Source organism: Molothrus aeneus, chromosome 1 (assembly GCF_037042795.1).
Source record: "Molothrus aeneus isolate 106 chromosome 1, BPBGC_Maene_1.0, whole genome shotgun sequence".
NCBI lineage: Eukaryota > Metazoa > Chordata > Aves > Passeriformes > Icteridae > Molothrus > Molothrus aeneus.
This window is the reverse complement of record NC_089646.1, coordinates 41,524,667-41,545,462: the sequence shown is the minus strand read 5'-3', so window position 1 is coordinate 41,545,462 and position 20,796 is coordinate 41,524,667. Positions and strand designations below refer to the sequence as shown.

At 39.5% G+C, this 20,796-nt stretch overlaps 1 protein-coding gene across 2 annotated transcripts in view; it reads left to right on the top strand.

Moving 5' to 3' along the window:
• Nucleotides 1-20,796, top strand: part of GADL1 (glutamate decarboxylase like 1) — a 164,685-nt gene that overhangs the window by 122,278 nt on the left and 21,611 nt on the right. For both annotated transcript variants that reach the window (XM_066555621.1, XM_066555613.1), the window contains exons 12-14: nt 565-764; nt 4,981-5,032; nt 8,045-8,134. In XM_066555621.1, coding sequence (XP_066411718.1) covers nt 565-764; nt 4,981-5,032; nt 8,045-8,134 — 342 coding nt within the window. The remainder of the gene's footprint in view (nt 1-564; nt 765-4,980; nt 5,033-8,044; nt 8,135-20,796) is intronic.

Sequence of the window (20,796 nt, the reverse complement as noted above, 5' to 3'; positions counted from 1 at the left end):
GAATAATGGATTGAGCCATTTGTGGATATGTAGGAAGTTCCATTTGTGAACATGTAGGAAGTTCCTCAGGAGTTGTTCTTGATCATGGTGCTTATAATTCCAAGTGGGTACAGTCTCTGTATGAGCCATTCACTTGGATTGGACTCAATGGTCCTTATGGGTCCCTTCCAACTTAAAATACTCTGTGATTCTGTGATCTAAAGACTGGTGCAGGTGTCTCTTTGTTCTGTCTCTTTCACATCCATATATGTTTTAGGGCAACTGTTTCTGTAGTACCCACTCATGATTTCTTCAGATCTGAGTCAAAATTCTGCTTCCACCTACTGCTCTTCCATGACATTATGAAGAAAATAATCATAAATAAATATTGGTTGTCAGTGTGAATTCCCTGACTTTAGGCTCATCCAGGCTTCTTAAACCACACCATAAACTTTGCATGTTATCCTGCATATCCAGATCTGTTTGATAAGCGTTTGATACAGACAAGAAAATAAAGTATTTGGCTTGTGAGGAGGTTTGAAAATGCTCATCACCAATGGAAGTCTCTATTGTGTTTCTTCACAGGGCCTCCTGAAGAAGTGCTACTCTGCTGAGGCTGCCTACCTGTTCCAGCAGGACAAGTTCTACGACGTCAGCTACGACACTGGGGACAAGTCCATTCAGTGCAGCAGGCGTCCGGACGCATTCAAATTCTGGCTGATGTGGAAAGCACTGGGAACTACAGGCCTTGAGGAGAGAGTGAACAGGGCACTGGCTTTGGCAAGGTATCCCCTCACAGTTTTGAGTATGTCTAGTCTGTTTGATTGGCTGAAATGTTGGCACTGTTCATACTCCATATCCTGGAACAGACCCCATTGTTACATTTTGCCTCTATCCTTTTGTTTGTGTTTAATAGGTGGAAGTAATAACAATAATAATTAGTGTTATTACATTTGATACAATATTTAATAGTAGTTATTGCTTTTAGCAATAAGCATAAATGTTGGCAAACATAGAAGTCAAAATTAGGCTATCAGTCTGTATTTGGGAACATTTATGTTACCTGGACTACACATATAGGACAGAATTACTAAAACACTTTCTTCTAGTTCAACTGTGTGTCCTGGTGTTGGTGTAAAAGAAGTTCTGTGCGCCAGAATACAAGCTGTGTCTGGCAAGAACCAAAGTTTCCTGCTCACGTCATTCCTCATGAAAGAGGAAATGCAAAAAACGGATCATGGAAAACTCATATGAGGACACTGTGTTAATATTAGGATGTATCTAAACAATATTGTTCTGACATACTGAGCAGCTTTTCTCAAGTTTGCTGAAGTTCTTAATGCTTACAGTATTACATTTACAGTATTACATTTCTGTTAGGGACTGAAACAGCTTTTTCTTGTGATCTTCCCCACACCTGTCCTCTTCAATTTCATTAAGTTTTTGGTCTTGCAGAACTGAGTTTCACAAGTGAATTCAGCAAAATTATTGGTAGAAGGTATTTATAAAGTGATGGTGATGTCCTTGTTTCTGGGAAGAGACTCCCACACACAGGTGGTTTTCTCTTCTCTTAGAATAAATAATTTTGACATGAGATAATGGCCCACTAAAAAAAGTTCACTTTAAGAAAAATATTTGTTCAGAATTTATACAAGACAAAGCACAATGAAAACTACACCAAGCTACTACACACTGCTTTAAGTCAAATAATTGGTATTGACATTTTGCTTTTTATGTGAAATAACAAGTTGAAAAGTATTGACTGTTTACTTCAATCAAAATTCAAGGAATAGTGTGATTCTAATGAAGTTACCTAAAGAGAAAATAAAAATATAAAAATGCCCCTGACCTAAACCCAGAGTGGATTTGAGAGGACTAAAAAGAAAGAACCAAAACTAGTGGAATCAAAAAAAGTTGTGACTTTTTCTCTGCTTTTTTTCTTTAAAGCCACTCAATTTTTTTGGCTAGTTATGTCTTTTTTAATATGTTCTGGTTAAATTGCACCTTGTTTTTGTTGCAAAGCATTGTACTGTTCTTTGTCTGTTCAGAGTAAGTAATTCTTTCCACTATCAGTAGGAGAATTCAGCCTTATCAAGGTCACTGGCCAAGGTCATTTGACTGACTGTGTAGTGATTAATGACCTTTCTGAGATCGATATTTCTGTTCAACATTAGGATTCAGATGGTAACACTTCTAAGGAGTGACTGGTTTGTCTCTTCTGGTTTTTGATTTGTTTTTCCATTAGGAAGAAATTTAATTTTTAGACATTGTCTGATTAAATAGATTCTTCATAGTGGTGACATTGCCATCTTGAGTTTGCATGGACATGGGCACCGTACCAGGTTTACCAACTACTCAGCCATGCAGCCATTCAGCCTTTCTCCTCATTTGTTACATTAGATGTTACTTCAATTGCAAGGGCAGTATTTCACTGTTCCTGAACAAAGAACTGGATTAATTCTGGAATTAGTCCATTGACTATAGAATTTGAGGGCAAGATTGGTCTTTTTTTTTGGGGTTTTTTTTTTTTTTTTTTTTGCTTGTAGCCAAGCAGAGCTGCAAAAGTTTTAGGGTAATTGCAGGCATGTATTTCTGATGCAGCAAACTTTGCCTATTGGCCAGTCCAGTAGTATTTTCTTGTTCTGGAGATGAATCATGCTTTCAGGGTATTAAATATCTCAGGAACATAGTGATGCTGTCTATTTAGAAAGGCTTGCATTTTTTATATGTAGAGTAGAGCATCCCGCTGATTGCTTCAGAATTTTTTTGTGTTTTTTCTTCCCCCCAATTATCTTTGATGTAGGGATGTTGCTTTATAAAGCAACACAAAAAAGAAAAGAGACATAAACTGCTTTTACAATACAGCTATAGTTACTACATAAACATCTCTGCATTTTATGCTTCATCTTCTTCGGAATTTTTCTGCCTGTTTCCTCTTCTGACACCCACTGTTAGCAGACATATGTCTACTTCCATGGCAGATCTCCACCCCTGATTTTCTGCAAGGCTTAATCACAGCAAATGACATTTCTCTGTGTACTTTGGTCTTCTCTAAGACTCAAGCCCCTCTAACATACTACAATTGTGACACGATAATAAAACTTCACTGTCAACTGTGGAGAGATGCACAAAGTAAATTGCTCCACTGCCATCAAATGATCCTGGCAAGATAAATCATGGGCAATGGATTTTCTAACAGCTGCCTTCTTAGGTTATTGGCAGTGTAGTTAAGAACATGATTAACAGTGCTGTGAACCTGACTGACACCAGGTAGCCTATGTCAGATTTTATACCTAGGTGATATAAAATAAAGGCACTTGAGGTAAGAGGGAAAGATATTAGCATTGCAAAATTGCTCTAACAATTCAAGACCTTAAAAAAAAAGGAAAGTGATTATGGATAGGTTTCGCTTTCATAATTTATTAAAAGAAAAAAATAATTGAAGGCCATTGCCATGTGAATAGCCTGCTGATGTTGTTGAAATTGGTTTTATGGCACAGACAAGCATCTTGTAATAAACAGGACAAGCAAGAAGCAGCAAGCTTGTTTGACATAAGATAATTACCTTACAGATAATCATGTCTCTCGACCTAAGCAGCAGTGTGGACATTAACAAACAAGTGCACACAGGAGGATCTGAGCAGTGATGGCAGAAACGACCAGAACCATGACTTGTTCCGGGAGAAAAAACCCCTCCCCAGTGCACAGCACAACAAGAGCTGTGCTGTGGGCACTGGCCCTGCACTGCAGCAGTGCCTGTGCTGGGGTGTGTGCTGGGAGGCAATGAGTCACAGGCACAGCACTTGATAATGATAAACAGCGTGACAACTCCCCAGGTGCTGTTTGGAACAGTGTGTGCCATCCAGGGTATTGCTTATTGCTCGCCCAGCCAGCCTGTTTCTGCAGCATGTCTGCTGAGGAGAGTCAGCTGTGCTAGGGGTGTCCCTGCTGGGAGCAAGTTTCAGGTGTGTGCATAGGACCAAGGAAGGTTATTCTCACAATATTTCTCACCAAAAAGCATTACTGGTGGGACGACCAGTAATGCAGCTTCAGACAGATTTGTGCACAATCAGTAGTTTAACTGTGTCAAGTTTATTAATGTTAGACAGCAATATCTTCAGGTAAAAGACTAAAATTTTGTTGGAATGGAAAAGCAGTGTGAATTTGCAATGAATTTGTTGAAATTTTTCTTTCTGAGGCTTTGAGGGAGGGAGAAGAAAAGAGAATTCCCATCTACATCCTCTTTGCTTCAGAATTCCTGTGTGATATGTGCCATGGCAAAGTTGTGGTCATGTTTTAAAAAAAAATTCTGTAAGTTGGAGCTATTTGTATCCAAAATTTTGATTCAAACCCACCTCTCCATTGAAGGTGTCTGTGTTTTTCACATGTGGCAGGTGAGAAAGAAAAGAAATTCCCATTTCAATACCCTGTTAGCATAGGAGGTCCAGGGATTGTTGTACATAAGAATTGGCCCACTGAATGGAAAGCTGTGCTGTTGTACTATGTGGAATGTGGGCAGTACTGGGAAAATTGCTGAGCTTGAAGTATATTAGAATTTTTAAATTCTGGGCTGAGCTAAGAGATCCTGGTGGTAGTAAAATGCAAGAGGTGTCAGAGTGACAATGAAATACCATGGCAGCCCAGCATTGGCACTTGTGAACAAGGGATGGAGGTATTAATTTGCAGTGGGAAAGTTCACAACCTGATGCAAATAGGATCAATTTGTGCCATGTGGCTCTGCTGAAAATCTGTGCCTGAGGACAGAATTTGGCTTCTCCTTAGTGCTCCTTGGCTGGCTGTAGCCTTCTTTTGTTTCCAGGAACTAATAGCTATTGCATTTTCACAGCAGGTAGAAATGAGGTTTAACTCTGTTGTTTTCTAAGTGTGGAAAAAAAAAGAAAACCAACTCAAAAAAGGAATATGTGTTGGTTTTTTTTTTTTTTTTTGCTGTTCTCTGTGTGTATTGTTCCATGCTTTAAATCCCTAATTTTTTAATTACAGATATCTTGTGGAGGAAATTAAAAAAAGAGAGGGATTCCAGCTTCTTTTAGAGGTAAGTGAAATGAGAACTGAACTGTTGTTATTGTTATGAAGCCTCAATTGTTTGATTTTGTTCTTTTTAGTCAATTACCAACTTGTATTTAAAGTATCTAATCTAGTCAGTTTATGTATTGGAGGTCCACAGATATGATTGAACACACATAACATGGGCTGTGCTCCCTACCATCATTCTACCTAATTTCTTATCTTCTGGTCCTGTATTGCCTCAGGGGGCATAGAGAGCACTTCTCTGTGAGAGCGAAGAGGCTGGCTGTAAAAAAAGCAATGCTTGCCAGACTTACAAATAAGATTGTGTGCTGGACGGAAAAATAGTTTGATCCTAAAAATGGATTTTTCATTGTTAAAGTCCATGTTTTTTCCCCTAGTTCTGCTTTGACTCCCATCTTCCTAAAAGCTACCCAAAAGTTGTGTGTTTCACTTGTTTCACTAAACCTGTCAGCTTATTTCCTGTTTGGAGAGCTTGTTTGGGGGAGGGTGGGTGTAGGGAATAGAGCTTGAGTACTGCTTTTCCACCTGTCCTCAGCTCTTTGGTTAATGAGGCTGATGTTGGGGGATGTTGCAAATACCTGTCATTTTTATAAAACCCTTTGCATTGTTGGAAGTGTGCTTGTATGAAAGACAGGCAGCTGTGTGGGGTCAGGAGGAAGAGAGTACATGGAGGAGGATGGGAGATGGAGTAAGTGCCACCATGAGCATTCCAGGTTAGGCTAGACAAAATACAAAATATGAAAAATATTTTATACTATTAATACAATATGAACTTTTCTCTTTAACTTTGAAAACTGCTGATTAGTTGAAGAATTTTAGGCCAGCAGCACAGGATGGGGTCAGTAAAGTGGCAAGTCTGTTAAAAGGTGTCCATTTCTTGTTATTGTGGACCTTAGCAGAGAGCCCAGATCTGCTGTAGATGTGAAAACTCTTGCTAAGAGCAGAGGCTGCTGTGTAGTTCCTACAGTAATGGGGCATCTGGATTTAAAGTGGGTTTGAGAGGAGTGTTGTAGTATGGACCATGAGAAAGAAGTTGATCTTCTTGAGTCCTATGAGTTTTTCTGTGAGTTGGGAAGCTGAAAGGATTAAGAAAGTTTTCAGGAGTGCAGGGGATAAGCAGTGAGAATTCAAAGAAAAGATGCTATGAGGCAGCAAGGCCCAGCTGTGCAAGGGAAGATGGGCTTCAGACAAGGATCTTAGGAAAATGATCCTCTGATACATGCAGCGAGGAAAAGCCTGTAATGAGAATTGCTCTGTGGCCTGGAAATGCCAACTTGTGCTTGAGTCATCTTGAACTCTTCTGTGGTAAAATTGCTTACCTGCTTGAGTAACACCTGTGACAAGATACCCAGAAATAGAGTGTGAAGCATGGCTGGGGGTTGTTTTCTAGGATGAATGGTGTTTTCAGAGGGTAATGATATATTTGATGTGTGAAAGGAAACTGAGATAATCAAGGAGGCAATATAGGCAAAGGCAATATGGTAATGTCTACCATCTGTCTGCTCCTGCCATCTGATTTTAAATAGTTTTGCAGTAAACCCCGTAACACTGAGCTAGTCCTTGTTCTTATGGGGAAGGCACTGCCTTTTCAGAGTTTGTGTTTACATGTGTACTCAAAGCAAGCTCTTTGGGGGAAGAAATGGGACTTTAGGAACTGATCTTTATTCCATTCAGCAGCAGCACACGGCAGGTTTGCAGCTCAGTTCCTGCTGACAATGATATTCTTCTTGATGATTTCACTGTCTTTAATGCATTCTTTGAATGAAGCAGAAAATGGTATGAGCAGCTCTCAGTGGCCTTTCATGGAAGAACATCTCAGTTGGTGGGATCTCCTTGTTCAGGAGAATGCCTGGGATTATAATAGCAGCCACATCCACAGTGGGGCAAAGAGATGGGGTGGTTCAGCTACCAAGCTCCCTTTTAACACTGATTTTTTTCTTTCCTCTGGCACTGATGAGGATGGCGTGTGGGAGAGGAGTGGGGTGTGTGAGTTCACAATCCAAATATGGATTATCATAATCCATATTAAAATCTAGTTGCCATCTGAATGCTGTGCTGCAAATAGGGGAGGTCAAGATTCACTTAGTGATTTAAGGGTTGTGTGAGATGGCATCACAAAGTGTATCTATTCCTCATATTATTGTTCTCTATACAGGTAAACAAAAAAAAGTTCCAAATTAGCAGGAAATGTATAGACATTGGACTGGCCTGCTGGGAACATTTTCTCAATCATATATGATACAGAAACCTCATAAGCACAAAATGCCTTATTTTATAATGCGTGGTGCACAGCCATGGCTGGGAGCCTTGCAACAAACTCTGCTGAGTTTAAAGGCAAAATTTCCCTGGAGAGAAGCAGACATGTGAAGTCTCAGTCTTTGCTCAGAAGGCCTGCTTAGATATTAGACAGGCTACATTCAGGATCTGGTGCACACCCTGCAAGGGATCTTGAGATTCTTATAAAATGTGGAAATCGAGAAATTCAGCATTAATTCCAGCCCTGTATAGTGTGCTCTATGATATGAGAAGAGATTGGCATTGTTCAGTAGAAAAATGATGAGGTGTGAAAGTGTTAAATAGTCACAAAATTGATTTTTTGTGTTTTGTATAAAAGGCATAATTGGAAATTTCCATGTAAAAACCCCAGAACACTAAAAAGAAAATGTATTCTTTAAAGTTGCTTTAAATATGAATTCTGTAACTTAACTTCTGTGCCTCTCTTACACTTTTTCTAGCAAAAGTTTTTTACTAAATAAACAGAGTTAAAGATGGATATAGGAAGAAGAAATTAAAAAAGCAGCACCTGGCAGCAGGAAGAGGAATGGATGATATGAAAAATTATTTCTAGTTTCAAAAAAAAAAAGGAAACCAAAGGTGACTTGGAGGAGGAAGCTTTAAAGGAAAGGGTATAAACTCAAAGGCTTCACCCTCACAAAGAATAAAGCAGAACTCTTTGAAAAGCTGTGATATGTGTCCCTATTACATCTTATAAACAATCACTTGTTCTCTTGTTTAGCCGGAGTATGCAAACGTCTGCTTTTGGTACATTCCACCCAGCTTAAGAAAAATGGAGGATGGACCTGAATTTTGGCAAAAGCTGCACCAGGTGAGTGTCCTGTGTTACCTGAGGCTTACTGATTAATCTGTGTGCCAGATAAGAATGGGAAATAGCCCTTGGCTTTGCTCACCATTAGAACCAGTCAGCAGACTGGGGATTTAATTCTTAGATGTTGGTAAGATTTAAGTTTTTTATTAGTTTAGACATATCTATTTTTTTTTTCTTACTATAAGGGATGTAAGCATTAACAAGTATTCAGCTTGCTATCCAAGCTGTTAGCAGTTGGCAGAACTGAGAGAAGAGGAGCAGTGTTGGAGCATCTCTTGTCTAGACAGATTATTCATTCATTACCTGTTTCATATACTTAATGCTGTCCTTGGAACTTGGCTTGCATTATCTGTGATAATCTATGATAATGCAAGCAAGGAAGTGCTTAAGAATATATATCTGATGTTGAACATAAATGGCAACAGGAATACAATGGGAAATTCTGTGGGAAAAGCTTCACAGATGAGTGTCTTGGTAACTCTTTGCCATGCTGATAGAAAATCATGAACATCTTGGAAAAAAAGCTGGAGTAAAATTTTGAATTTACTAGTGGAGAATCATTAGTTAAGACTTAATTAAGAAACCACTAGACATTGTGGTATTATGTTTTACTGAATAAGTTATTCTGTGAGGAATTGAATTCATTTTTCGCTCATCTCTGGAAGAGTTGTGGTGTTCTGTGCTTATTTTTTCACAGAATTTGCTACTAGAAGTTTAAACTAGAAGATAGATGTGTATATCATCTGCATACTATGTAAACAGGCATACATACTTTATATACATGCTTCCTGTAACATCTGCTCTCATTTCAGCAACTTTCACAGGAATCGCTTTCAATTTTTGCTGGAGTGACTTTAGGAGAGAGATCTTCCTTAACCCCCTCTGTATTGTTTTGGAAAGTATACTTTTGTAGCCCAGATCCATGCATAGCCACAGTATGGAGGCAAGGGCTTGGCATTTACCATCCTTTCACAAAGTTGTGTTCCTTTTGTTTGGGGCTTCCCATCCTCTCCTTAGGGCGGAAGCCTTATATGTAAATATGTGTGTGTATATATATATATGTGCATGCATGTATGTATAGAGTGTATACAGAGCTTTATAACAGCTCATCTACTCATGGAGGAGTGAGGATTTGGGAATGAGCAACTGGAAGGCATAGAAGAAAAAATGCTGCAAGTGTCACTGTTTGATTAATGTGGCTACAGATGGGACCAAGGAGGGAAAGGATGAAGCACAGCAAATGGCTTTGAGCATGTATATTTGAGTGGCTTATGGAGTGTAACTTACTGTCTCTTTGCTCTGTTACTCTATGGTGCTTCTAGTCAGGGTAGGGAATAGATACCTGCCTTTATTTTATGTACCAACATAGATAGATTGATTCTAGAAATACAGATTTCCTAGCAGTGTTTTTGGAAAAGAACTTGGAGGGAAAGAAGCTTGTGTGCAATTTCTTCCAAGAACTGACCACTGCTGCAGATCTCAACCACTCTTTTCATGGGCAAGGTGACATTTTCCTGATTCTTATATCTCCTCTGATGAAAACCTAAGAAATCCCAAATTCTAAGACACAAACTATTTCACTCTTCCCCATAAAAGCCTGAAAAAAAAAATCTAGTGCAAAAGAGACAAAAGCTTCCTAGGAAATGGCACAAATTTCTCTCCTGGAGGAAACAACAAATGATTATTGTTAGTTGTGTTATTTTAGACACTGCTGGGAAGTAGTTTGACACTACAGAAGTGAGCCTGTTTCACAGTGAAAACATGTTATTTCACCTTCCTGATTCTCTACAGGGATAGGTCTGGGTAACTCTACTTTTTGGATGCTGAGGGCCAGTTTGGGGCACAACATGTATCAGTGAGCAGATGAGATGACAGCACTTGATCAGAAAAAATAAGACTGACTTGACTTTTTCAGCTAAGATCAATTTGTTTTAACATTGCTGATGCAACCATCATGGTTATTATATTACATTAATCAATACAAATATATTGCTGGACAAGAAGGAATCCATCCTGATCAGCAAGGTGTAAATGATAAGAGCATTAAGGCTGCAGAGGTTGTTACATGGTGCTGTTGATTGAAAGATGGGGCTGTGACAGTTTCTTGATTGCAAGTAGTTCCTGAATGTTGCCATAATATCATTAAATGAGCATTAAAATGCTTTCATTCACAATTTCTCTTTTCACACCACATTTTAACATCCCAGTTATTCTGTTTATCCAGAAATCAATCTTCCTTTTTGTAGACCTGCATAACTGACAATAATTAAGAAAACATATGTCTTAAAAATCCCTAGGGCAAGTAATTAATTTTATTAAAGTACTTGTTCAGCAATATTGTTCAGAATAACATGCTGTCTTCTAAAGCTAGTTACATGAGTTTTAGTGCTGGTGAAAGTTGATAAGCAGATGTAAAGTCCTCAGCTTTGTGAAGAATTTGCATAGTCCTATGCAAAATAACCTTGGAGGTTTTCTGCTGTACTGGCTCTTCTCCAGTTTCCATGGCCCATTTTATATGGAAATGTGTCTGGACTGACTGGATTGTGGTGTGATACCTGATTCTGATGTCAGCCTTCTTGTTGTCCTACATAGAATGTGTCTCTCAGAAGCTCAATTTTATTTTTTTTTTGGTAGGCTGTTTGTTTGTTTGTTTGTTTTAAATTCTTGAGCCTTCAACTTCAGCTGTGAAATTTGGGCTCTTCAGAATCTCCTACATTCAAAACAGAAGGGTGATAGAAGCCTGAAGGATTTGGAACAGTCACTAACTGGTCATTTGATTCATCACCTGAACGATTTAGGGAGTGAGAAAACAACACAATGGTCGGGGAAGTAAAGAACAGCATGAATGGCACATTCCTCTGTTATGTGTGAAATTGGGAATTCTGTGCACACCCACAGTCTGACACCGCTTTGATCTTTTGGGATTACAGCAGCAGTAGGCTGTGTAGTGAAACTAGTTCTATAAAGAGTGCAGCAAGGCTTTGGGTGCAGTCAGATGGTCCAAGGCAGTCCATGCCCTGAGCACTGAGCAGCGTGCTGAGGCAGTGCACACGGTATAGCCCATTACCGACCCGGTGTAAAGTGTTTTCCAGTGCCATTCTTTACAAACGAGGAGAGATTTTTTCTTGTAGAAACCCTGCAAACGGGCCCTCTGTGGTAATTGAGGAGTTGCTGGTAGAGCCAACTGGAATTATATGTCAGTGGTGTTATTTTGTCATTGCAGACTGGGGCCTGCTGTCTCTGACCTGGAGCTGACATAATTGTCGGGATGAAGGAGCGATGGCTTTGCCAGTGCTGTATGCGCCCCCCAGTGGGAATTTCGCTCCTTTTCCTTTGGTGACACACAGTGGGATTTATTTTGTTTACCGCTGAGAATGGTCCGTGTGTAACGGGGTCACGGTGAGAAAAGCTGAACGGGAAAGTGCAAGGCAGAAATGGGAGTGAGGGAAGAAGTAAAAGCACATAAGCAGATATAATTTCAATTTTCATATTTTCTTCGTACCTACAAATATCTCTACACATTCTTGCAACAATCGTCTCTTTAGAAAAGTCAGCTTTCTCAGCTTATACTGAAATGCACGAAGGTAATTTAGAATTAGCTAATTGTTAGTGATAGCATCTCTGGAAAGCCTCCTGGGAGCACAGAGGATGCTAGGGCACAAGGAGGAGTTTGGAGGGATACATTTGGAACTGTTCTGTTGCCGTCCTGCTGCTAACCCAGTCAGCTAGCCATGTCTTACTCATTCTGGATCAGTTTGTAGTCTGGTGAAACTCAGACATTGGTTTTGCAGACAAAAAGCACAGAAGTAACTGTTTTAACAGACCCCTCCTCCTGCAGTACCCTGGCCTTGCCAAATGATCCTGGAGCATGACTGTAGGTAGAGTACTATGTAATGAATACTGCTCAGTAAAGAAGGCTAGTGGTTTGTTGCTAGGTACCACTTTAGACCTCAAAATCTAGGTTCAAAAAGCAGCAGTAGGTTTCTAGTAAGCCTTTTGTGATTTACTAAACTTTGCCTGCTCTGTAGTTCTAAAAAAAAACATATGCTGGAGTATTAGATTTCCAATGGTTCAGTAAAGCTTTTATACACAACTGTTAGATTCAGTAACTCAAAATTCTAGAATCTCAGTCTCAGACTCCACTTCTGTGATGCAGTTGGTGTTTTTTGGTTTTGTTTCCTTCCTTTCCTTTTGAGGATTTTTGGCCAAGTAATACAAAATTTATTGGCTGTAATAGAAGGCTCAGGATGCAAAGTCATGTTAAAGTAGTAATGTCCTACTAAAGCCTGTATAGCTTGGAATGCCATTTTTCCCCTCCTCTCTTCACCTTAGTGAGAGGTAACCTTATTCCAGCCTTTCTCTCCTATTTTGGAGAAGAATATATCTGTTATCTGAAGGCATATTTGTAAAATAGCCTGTCATCCTGAATGGTGTTGTGATACATTTGCCTAATGAGAGATTTCATCTCAAACCATAAATGTAAGGAGGTTGAAGAGGTGTTGCCTTGGCAACCTCTGAATCTTGTGATCTTTGTAGTATAAATAAAAAAAAACCCCAACCTAATCAAGGACCAGATTCAGCCGTATTTATGTATTTAAAATACCTATTGATTATGGTGCAAGATTTGAATGGGAAGGGAAAACAAGACCTCCAGTTGGTTATATTGACAAAGTTTGTTCTCCGCATTTTGGAAGAACAAGAGAAAAACTACATGAGTTATAAACACAGTATTGAACGCAGTGAAATCAGGTCTATGCATAAGAAAGGTCCTAAATATGTCACTGCAAGGTATTTCTACTTGAAATAGATTTGTGTGCAAAATGTTATTTGATTTGCTGGCATCCCTGTGTTTTTCTTACTCTTGAAGAAGGAAACAATTAAATTATTATTTTAATGTGTGTGTTTGAAGAGTAATGGCAGAGACAGGGTTCTGTGAACTTTCTTTACATAAAATAAGTAAGTTTTACAGTAGCAAGTAGCCTACTGCCTCTAGCATCTAGCTCAGTTTGACACCAGTTTTGGTAGAGGGCCGCAACAAATGATAAGAAAAAAATGATAAGATTTGCACAGAAATATACAGGAGCTCGATTGGCCAAATCATTGGCTTCCATGACAAGGTGACCAGCTTAGTGAGGAAGGAAAGGCTGTGGGTGTTGTCCATCTAGACTTCACTAGTGCCGTCCTTCAAGGTCTTTGCTTTCTCTTAAAGCACCCTTCGAATCTGTTGTGGACTTCAAGAAACAAAAATCCACAGGTGGAAGAGATTGCTTTGGCAATCTTTTTAGACAGAGGATTGGTTGATTGTCATTTCAGCATATCAGATGGGACCTCTGAAGGGGTTCTTTGAAGAAATTTGACTTGTCAGGAGAATCAAGGTAAATAAAAGCTTCAGATTCACCCTGTAAAACTTAAGGCACTTACCCAGGGAAGCTGCTTGAGGAACTGGCTGGTTTCCCACCATCTTTAACATGGAGAACAAGAAAGGGGGCTCCCAGATCATGACTTAGGCAACCTGCAGTCAGAAGCACCCTTGGGAAAGAGGTCATTATTCAGAAGGGGAACCTAAGAGGTGCCATGATCCTTGATTGGCTGCATTCTTTCTAAATACAGGTAAAAAGAACCTAACACTAAATCCTTAGCATGCTGTGTGCTGGTTTAGATTTCTATTTCACAGGCTTCTGAAGAGAAGGTCTGCAAATCTCCTCCTGATTGAATGGACCAAGCTGCATTCTCAGTGTTGTGTTCAAGAGGGGCAGAAATGCAGCATTCCAGGAGAGGTGAGATCAGGGGGCCCCGTGGAGGCAGGGCTGCAGGCAAGGACCTTAGGGGAGAGAGGCTCAACAAGCACTGAAGCCACAGAATGAGTAACAAGAAAATAATCAGGATTTAGGTTGTAACATCACCTTCTGCTGACCATTCCTCAGCAGAAGGTGATGCTTAGAAGTTTAATAATAAATAGGCATTAATTTTTTTTAAGTAGCAACATCTCTTATTTTGCAACTAATACTGCGTAATATGCCATAGCAGGTGAATAAAATTTTTGTAGTTTGGCTGCATATAAATGACTGTTATTGTTAAGAAGAAAGTTCTAAGCTTTGATAAATGAGACAGAACAGTACAGTATAATATAATAGCAGAGAAAAATTATAGCAGTGTTTCAGTACCTCGTTAATGAGGGATTTGCACACTTTCCCTTTTAATATGTGTCTTCTTCTGCAGTTTTATATAACTCATCAGTACAAAAGTGACTGTAGCTGTTAATTAAACAGGGTATTTAACATTACTTTGTTTTACATGTATTCTCCATAGAATTGGGTTATAAGAATACAAAAATAATGGGTTTTTTTAAAAAAAAATGTTAATTCAGAGTAAAGTATTTTGGTTTCTGAGTGTGTATCTGATTATAACTGGAATTTATGGGTTTTTTTCTCTTTTGTATTTATTCTTGCATGATTACTGAAGTAGTAGTGTTAGTCTAAAGTTCTGAATTGGCTGGTGAAGTCTTCATCAGAAGTAGGAGTCAATGCACTTGACAGTGCCCATTTCACCTTAGGACTCCACGCAGGTGTTAGGGGAACTTCAGTTTATATTTTACATTGGTGACGTTGTACACCTGCCTAACTTTCAGCCACATAAAATGGTGTGTGAGAGTGACCTGATCTCACACTTGCTCTTTCATGGGATATCTGGCATATCAAGTGTGTGTATGGGGCTAGAACAGAGGTATATTTCTATGACTCTATTGTAACTACAGTAGATGTAATAAGATAAGACAAGGCTGTGAACTGCTTCCAGCCTGTGCTTTCTATAATAGTCCTAGGTGATACTGCAGTAATTCATGACATGACAGTCACATTTCTGTTCTAGCTTTCTACTTTGTCCCTTATTGCAGACTGACTTTTCAGGGCTGTGTAGTATCAGTTGGGCTCCAGTGAAAGACAGTCCCATTCATGCAGAAATCTTTACATATGTTAGGCCAGTTGTGCTTGTCTCAATTGATGCAAATAGGCAACAATCAACGTCACTAAATAATACATCTGGCAGCAAAACAACTCTATTTTAAAAGCATTGCTGCACAGCTGCTAAAACTACACATCAGTCCTTGGGAGGAAAAAAAAAAGAGACGGAACCCCAATGATTTTGATACTGAATGGTTTACTAGATGAGAGTGCAGGGCAACCTTTGTCAGGGACTTAACATTGAGCTGTGCATGTTCAAGGCACACTGGGGACTGGGGTCTCTGGATCCCTGGTGCTCAGCCTACAGAAACAATCAAAGCTGGTGGGAGGGAGTCTGCTGCAGCTCCATATGTTGCATTCAAGCTGAACTAGGATTTAATCTTCCCCAAGTCACCTGCAGAGTAAGATTGCTCAGATCTCCAGAGATGAAGTAGGTTTCCCACTAGTCATTTCTTGCTTGAAATCCTTTTAAGGATAACGGAGGGTCCAATAATTTCTCCATGTGGTAATACACATAATGGCATGAAATGAAGCTGGGGGCAGTAGACAAAGTGGAGAGAAATATTGTTAGGAAATTTAATCACAAGAGACCCACAGATTCAAAGTAAAGGACCACACCTTCCAAGGAGGTGACTGCAAGGTGTGTTTCCACCATGGTATGAAATGCTCTGTGATGATACCTTAGCTGGCTCAAGTACCAGGAGCCACATGGCTACAGGCTAAATCTGGTACTTAATTCAGGTTTAAAAAGGAACAGTTGACATGACTGTTCTTTCAGGACCAAAGCAAATTACCTGTGCTGGTGGTGGTATATGTTTTGTGTAGGTGTACTCCTTTCCTACAGGGAAAACATGGGTTCCACTTGTCCAATATCTTACAATTTTTGCAGGCTTAGACCTGAGCGTCACTCTAGTTTTCAGTTCAGATATTGAAATGAGCCTGTTTTCAAATCTTTGCATTGTTAAAAGCTTCACATATAATGAATCTTTCTGTTTGTATACAGGAAGCTTCTAAAAAGTCTTATTTTGTGAGTGATAGGTCAACAGAGGTGGTGGGGATTCAGTGGAACTGCATTCTCTGCTTTATTGCAGACTCAATTTACTAAAGGGCACTTAAGCACTGCATAAGAGCTCCTTGCTATTTTTGTGTGAACAAAGACAGTAATTTTTAATTTGTATGGCTTTCAAATAGATACAACCTGTTACCCAGAGCAGCAGATGCTTTGCACCCATTGTTAAGCATCTCTTAAACTGTGGAAAGGCCAAGAGGGTAAAACAACCCCATTTCTTTTCCAGAAAGGTGAATGTTTGGGGGGACTATGTGAAAATGGTGCAATTCATAGAAATTAAGCAGCTAGTTGGCAACAGAAAATTGTTTTCTCTGTGTTTGGGCACAATTGAAAAAGCTAATCTGAAAACTATGTCAACTATGACATTTTTTGAAAGCAAATATTAAACTATTTTCTGAGTATAGAAAAGAGAAGGGAATTTGTAATGAATGTAAGGGTTTTTCATGTCTCTTTGTTTGTTTGTTTGTTTGCATTAAGAGCATTACAATGTCATCCTATTTTGTACCTTTCATCATTTCCCAATAGCATAACAAAAATAAGTACTTCTTACTTGGAGTCATGTTGCTCCACAGAACAGTATTGCATTTTTGTTCATTACTGCTACAGAAATGAAAAAAAAATCGTATTTTGTAATGCAACACTGTGAAACTCTTTAGAACTGTCCATTTGCAGTGTTTCAATGCAAATGCACGTGTGTTCCTATGCATACACACGTATATGGGTGTGTATTTACCCCCTGGGATCCTATGAAGGAAGATTATTATTGAAAGGGACAGGATGGAACAACATAAAGTATTACTCACGTAACTTCATTGTAAAAAAAACTTGTAAAAGGAATCACAGAACAGTTGATGTTTGAAGGGAGCATTGGAGGTCTTTGAGCTCCTGACACCTAGAGTCAGATGTCCAGGGCAATGTCCAGGTGACTTTTTAATATCTCCAAGGATGAGACACTCCATAACCTCCCTGGGCAGGTGTTTCATCACCCTGACAATGAAAAAGTACGTTCAGATTCCTGACTACATAGCACTTGTTTGCCCAATCAGCATGTATTTTCCTCTGCTTAAATGGGACTAATTACACTTCCTTTGCTTCATTTTGGAGTTAGAACATATTGGCTAATATTTTAAATGGCCTTTTGTGCCTCTCTGGGAAGAGAGCTGCTTTTAGCAAGAAGGCAGAGTTTGAAGACACTCAGCACATTTTGTTCTGCCTGACCTTATGCACTTTGTTCTCCTAAAGCAGCACTGTGCTCCTGAATATCTGTGCACCCCTTCATTCTGCTCTCTCGGTGCCATATGCACATTAATAACCAATGATAGAAGAAAAAAAAGTTCGAGTTACAGGTTGAACTCCAAACTACTGCTTTTCTGAAAGTATCATAGATCATGTTTAATAGCCTGTGGATCAAAATGAAACCCAGCATATATCACAGGGGAACTCAATAATTGAAGCATTCTGGGAATGTCTAAGTACTGGAGTGCTGAGGTCCCAAGAAGCTTCATTCTGTGCTGTTTTTACCTGAATAAAAGCCCTATCATCTATTATTTTATAACAAATTTTAATAATATTTTAATGCACTGACTTAGATTATTTTATCTGACATTCAGGGGAACAATAAACTCCTTTTTTAGCCCCTTCCAACTCCTAATTTTCTGCAAATGAGAAAAACAGTCCTTGAGAGACATTAGCATTTCAGAGTATCTCCAGTACACTTGACTCATGGCTATCTCATCTCTGTCCTGGGTGTCTGCAGAACAGTCCCTCAGGAGCACTGAACATGTTCTCTGGGTCTGTGAAGCTGATCTATCTGTCTGCCAGCTCTGAATTTACTCCTTTCATATGAGAAGCCTCAGGGGCTCTCTGAAGGATCCTAACTGGTCTCCTGGTGATGGGAAAGCAATAATTTGCAAGCCTGAAGCTGCACAGGTGGTACTGTGTGGGTATGGTGAGGATGTATAGTTTTGTCTCAGAAAAACAGCAGTAACAGAAGGGTTTTGTGGACTTGCTGCTCTGCGGTTTGCACAAGGGATAAATTCTTTTCCTATTTAAATGTGGTAGAAGGAAGGTTGACTTTTCCAGCACCCAGGCAGAGAAAAAAAACTTGGGATGAAACTGTAGGAATCCTGGCAAGATTGAAACCCTTGAAGCTTTCTTGACTGAGTATTACAGGGCTGGTGTGCTGGGGCTGCAATGTGTGCCTGTGCCAGAACTGGGCTGGTGCAGGCTGTGCTGGCTGACCTGGAGCCCTCGGGGCTGGGGCAGTGAGGCAGCCCTGCAGCCCAGGTCACTCCCCTCTCATGATATTTAATGGTGCTCCTCGAGGACCATCAGGTTTTCACTGCATTGTTTCACCCCGTGCCTGTAATGCTGCTCCTGTAACCCCATGCCTTCCTGCAGCTGCCCAAGCTGTGCCTCCCTGGCCCTGGGAGGGTTTTGGTATGCAGTCCAGAGGGTCTGTACAGTGGGAGTTTGAACTGAATGGGGATGGTGACTGAGGTGATTTTTAGGTGAGCATTTTAGGGTGCACTAGGGACTGGTAAGGGAACTGCCCACCAGAGCCACTGGCTGGATATATGATGGCTATATATATTCCTTTATGATGGTTATATATACTAATTAATCTCACTAATAATTGGTATTTCAATGCTGAAGGGTATGTGTAGGATAACAGTAATATCTACCCCTCCCCTTGCTCCTGTGCATAGGAGGAATCTCACTGAGAGTGAAAGTAAAGAGCATGGCCAAGCAAAAATCATTCTGAGTAGTCGTTAATTGTTAATGCATGATTTATCTTGCTTTTGCACTAGTTAAACTGTAATGTGGAATGGAAGGCACCATTTCTTGGTGCCTTTCCCTCTGCAAGGGTGTGGTAAAAGGACTTTCTCTGAGTGCTTTAGATATAAAGGTACTTGAATATCAGAATTTGCAGGTGGATAAATGAACAGTGAGTAGTAGTGTGGTCTGTTGGTGGTGATTTTTTAAATGAATCATTTCTACACTACTCATTAAAGTTCCTTCTGGTTACAAATCTTTCTGGTGGTATTGGTGGGGGTGCCAGCCCTGCCAGCTGGTACCTGCTGTGGTTTCTGAATGAAACAAGTGTCTTCTAGCATTCTGTTGTGTTTGACATGTTCAATAAATAACAGCAGTGAATTGACCATAGTGCAATAATAGTGATCATAAGATAAATAGCATAGTGATTTTTTGGCGTCATTTTCTAGTGAGTTGGACAGAAGGAAAATAAAATCTTTGAGTTTCACCGTTAATTAATGGACTGCTACAACATGAGTTACTATGTGTTTGATGGAAAATAAGATTTTTTTTTCCTGTTTTATCAGCCAGAAAGGAGCAGCTGCTGAACAGAATAAGTCTTTATTTTGCCTCACAGTAAACTTCCACTGTAGTCTGAAACATGGGTGACAACTTCACCACTGGCTTAGCCTATCTGGGGGAAATATTCACTCTGTTATATGAGGCATAAATGGGGAACTTTCATGTCAGTGGAGCTTCAAAGGATGTGGGCTATTGGGCAAGTGCAGCATCTCTAAAAAAGAATTGCAATTCTTTTATTAATTTATAGTTCACAAATATTCAATAAAAGAATGGTTTAGAGGTTGTTTTAGGGTACTGTCATTGTCTACTTGGCCAGCTCTGTATTTTGGAGACTCTTCTCTGGGTAGACCAGTGACTTTTGTATAAGCACATCTAAAAAGGCATCTATACTTGACGGGAAAACATCAAGGAATGGTAAAACTAGCACATTCTTTGGTCCCTCCTTTCAATAGCTAATTAGCCTTCCTGTACAAAATGGTGGTGAAAAAATACTTATCCACGCTAAAATAGCCTTCTCTAATGTGTTTTTCCCTTTTGCTCATAAGTTATCATCAAGTCACCTCTCATTCTTCTATTTATAAACTAAATAGATTCATATCTTTAGGTCTTTATTAGACATTGAGTTATTTCTGTGGCTGTCATCATCATCCTTCCCATTTTTCATTATCGTAAAAAACCCCAACAAATATCTGAACTATGCCAGCACCTCTGTTTCCACTACTGTATGTGGAGATAAAATTGTCTCCCTAATAACTGTGCACTTGTTTATAAAATCGTGGATCATATTACATTTTTTCTTCTACTAGTATTTCTTTGGGAGGCTCTGTAAAAAAAAAAAAGGTGATTAATGCTGAAATGAAAAGTTTTCTTGTGTGCATAAATTACTAATTTGAGAACAAAATAAATTGTCAGGATCTCTTGGGTGGTTTGGGTTATCTTTCCCATTGGCCTGTGGAAAACAAACTGACATCCCAGATAAACCAGTGGTCCTATGATCTGTGAATCTTTGTTTAAGAGCACTCTTGACTGTTTTAAGGCACTCACATAAATGACCTAATTACAAAACTTTGTAGTCTGCCTCTTGACTGAACTTTTAAAAGCTGATTTTGGCTTGGGTGTAGAGTGGAAGCAATTGCAGAGAAGTCAGTTTCTTACCAGGAAGGATTTTTGGCTTCTGATGTGTGACCTGGAAGCTCATATGAATTTTGTTTTATTGTTGACTGCTACAGTCTTTTCAGAGTCACTGTTTTTGGGGTAGTCATCCATTTTGAGCTGTCCCTGAGTTTTTTCTTTGCCTG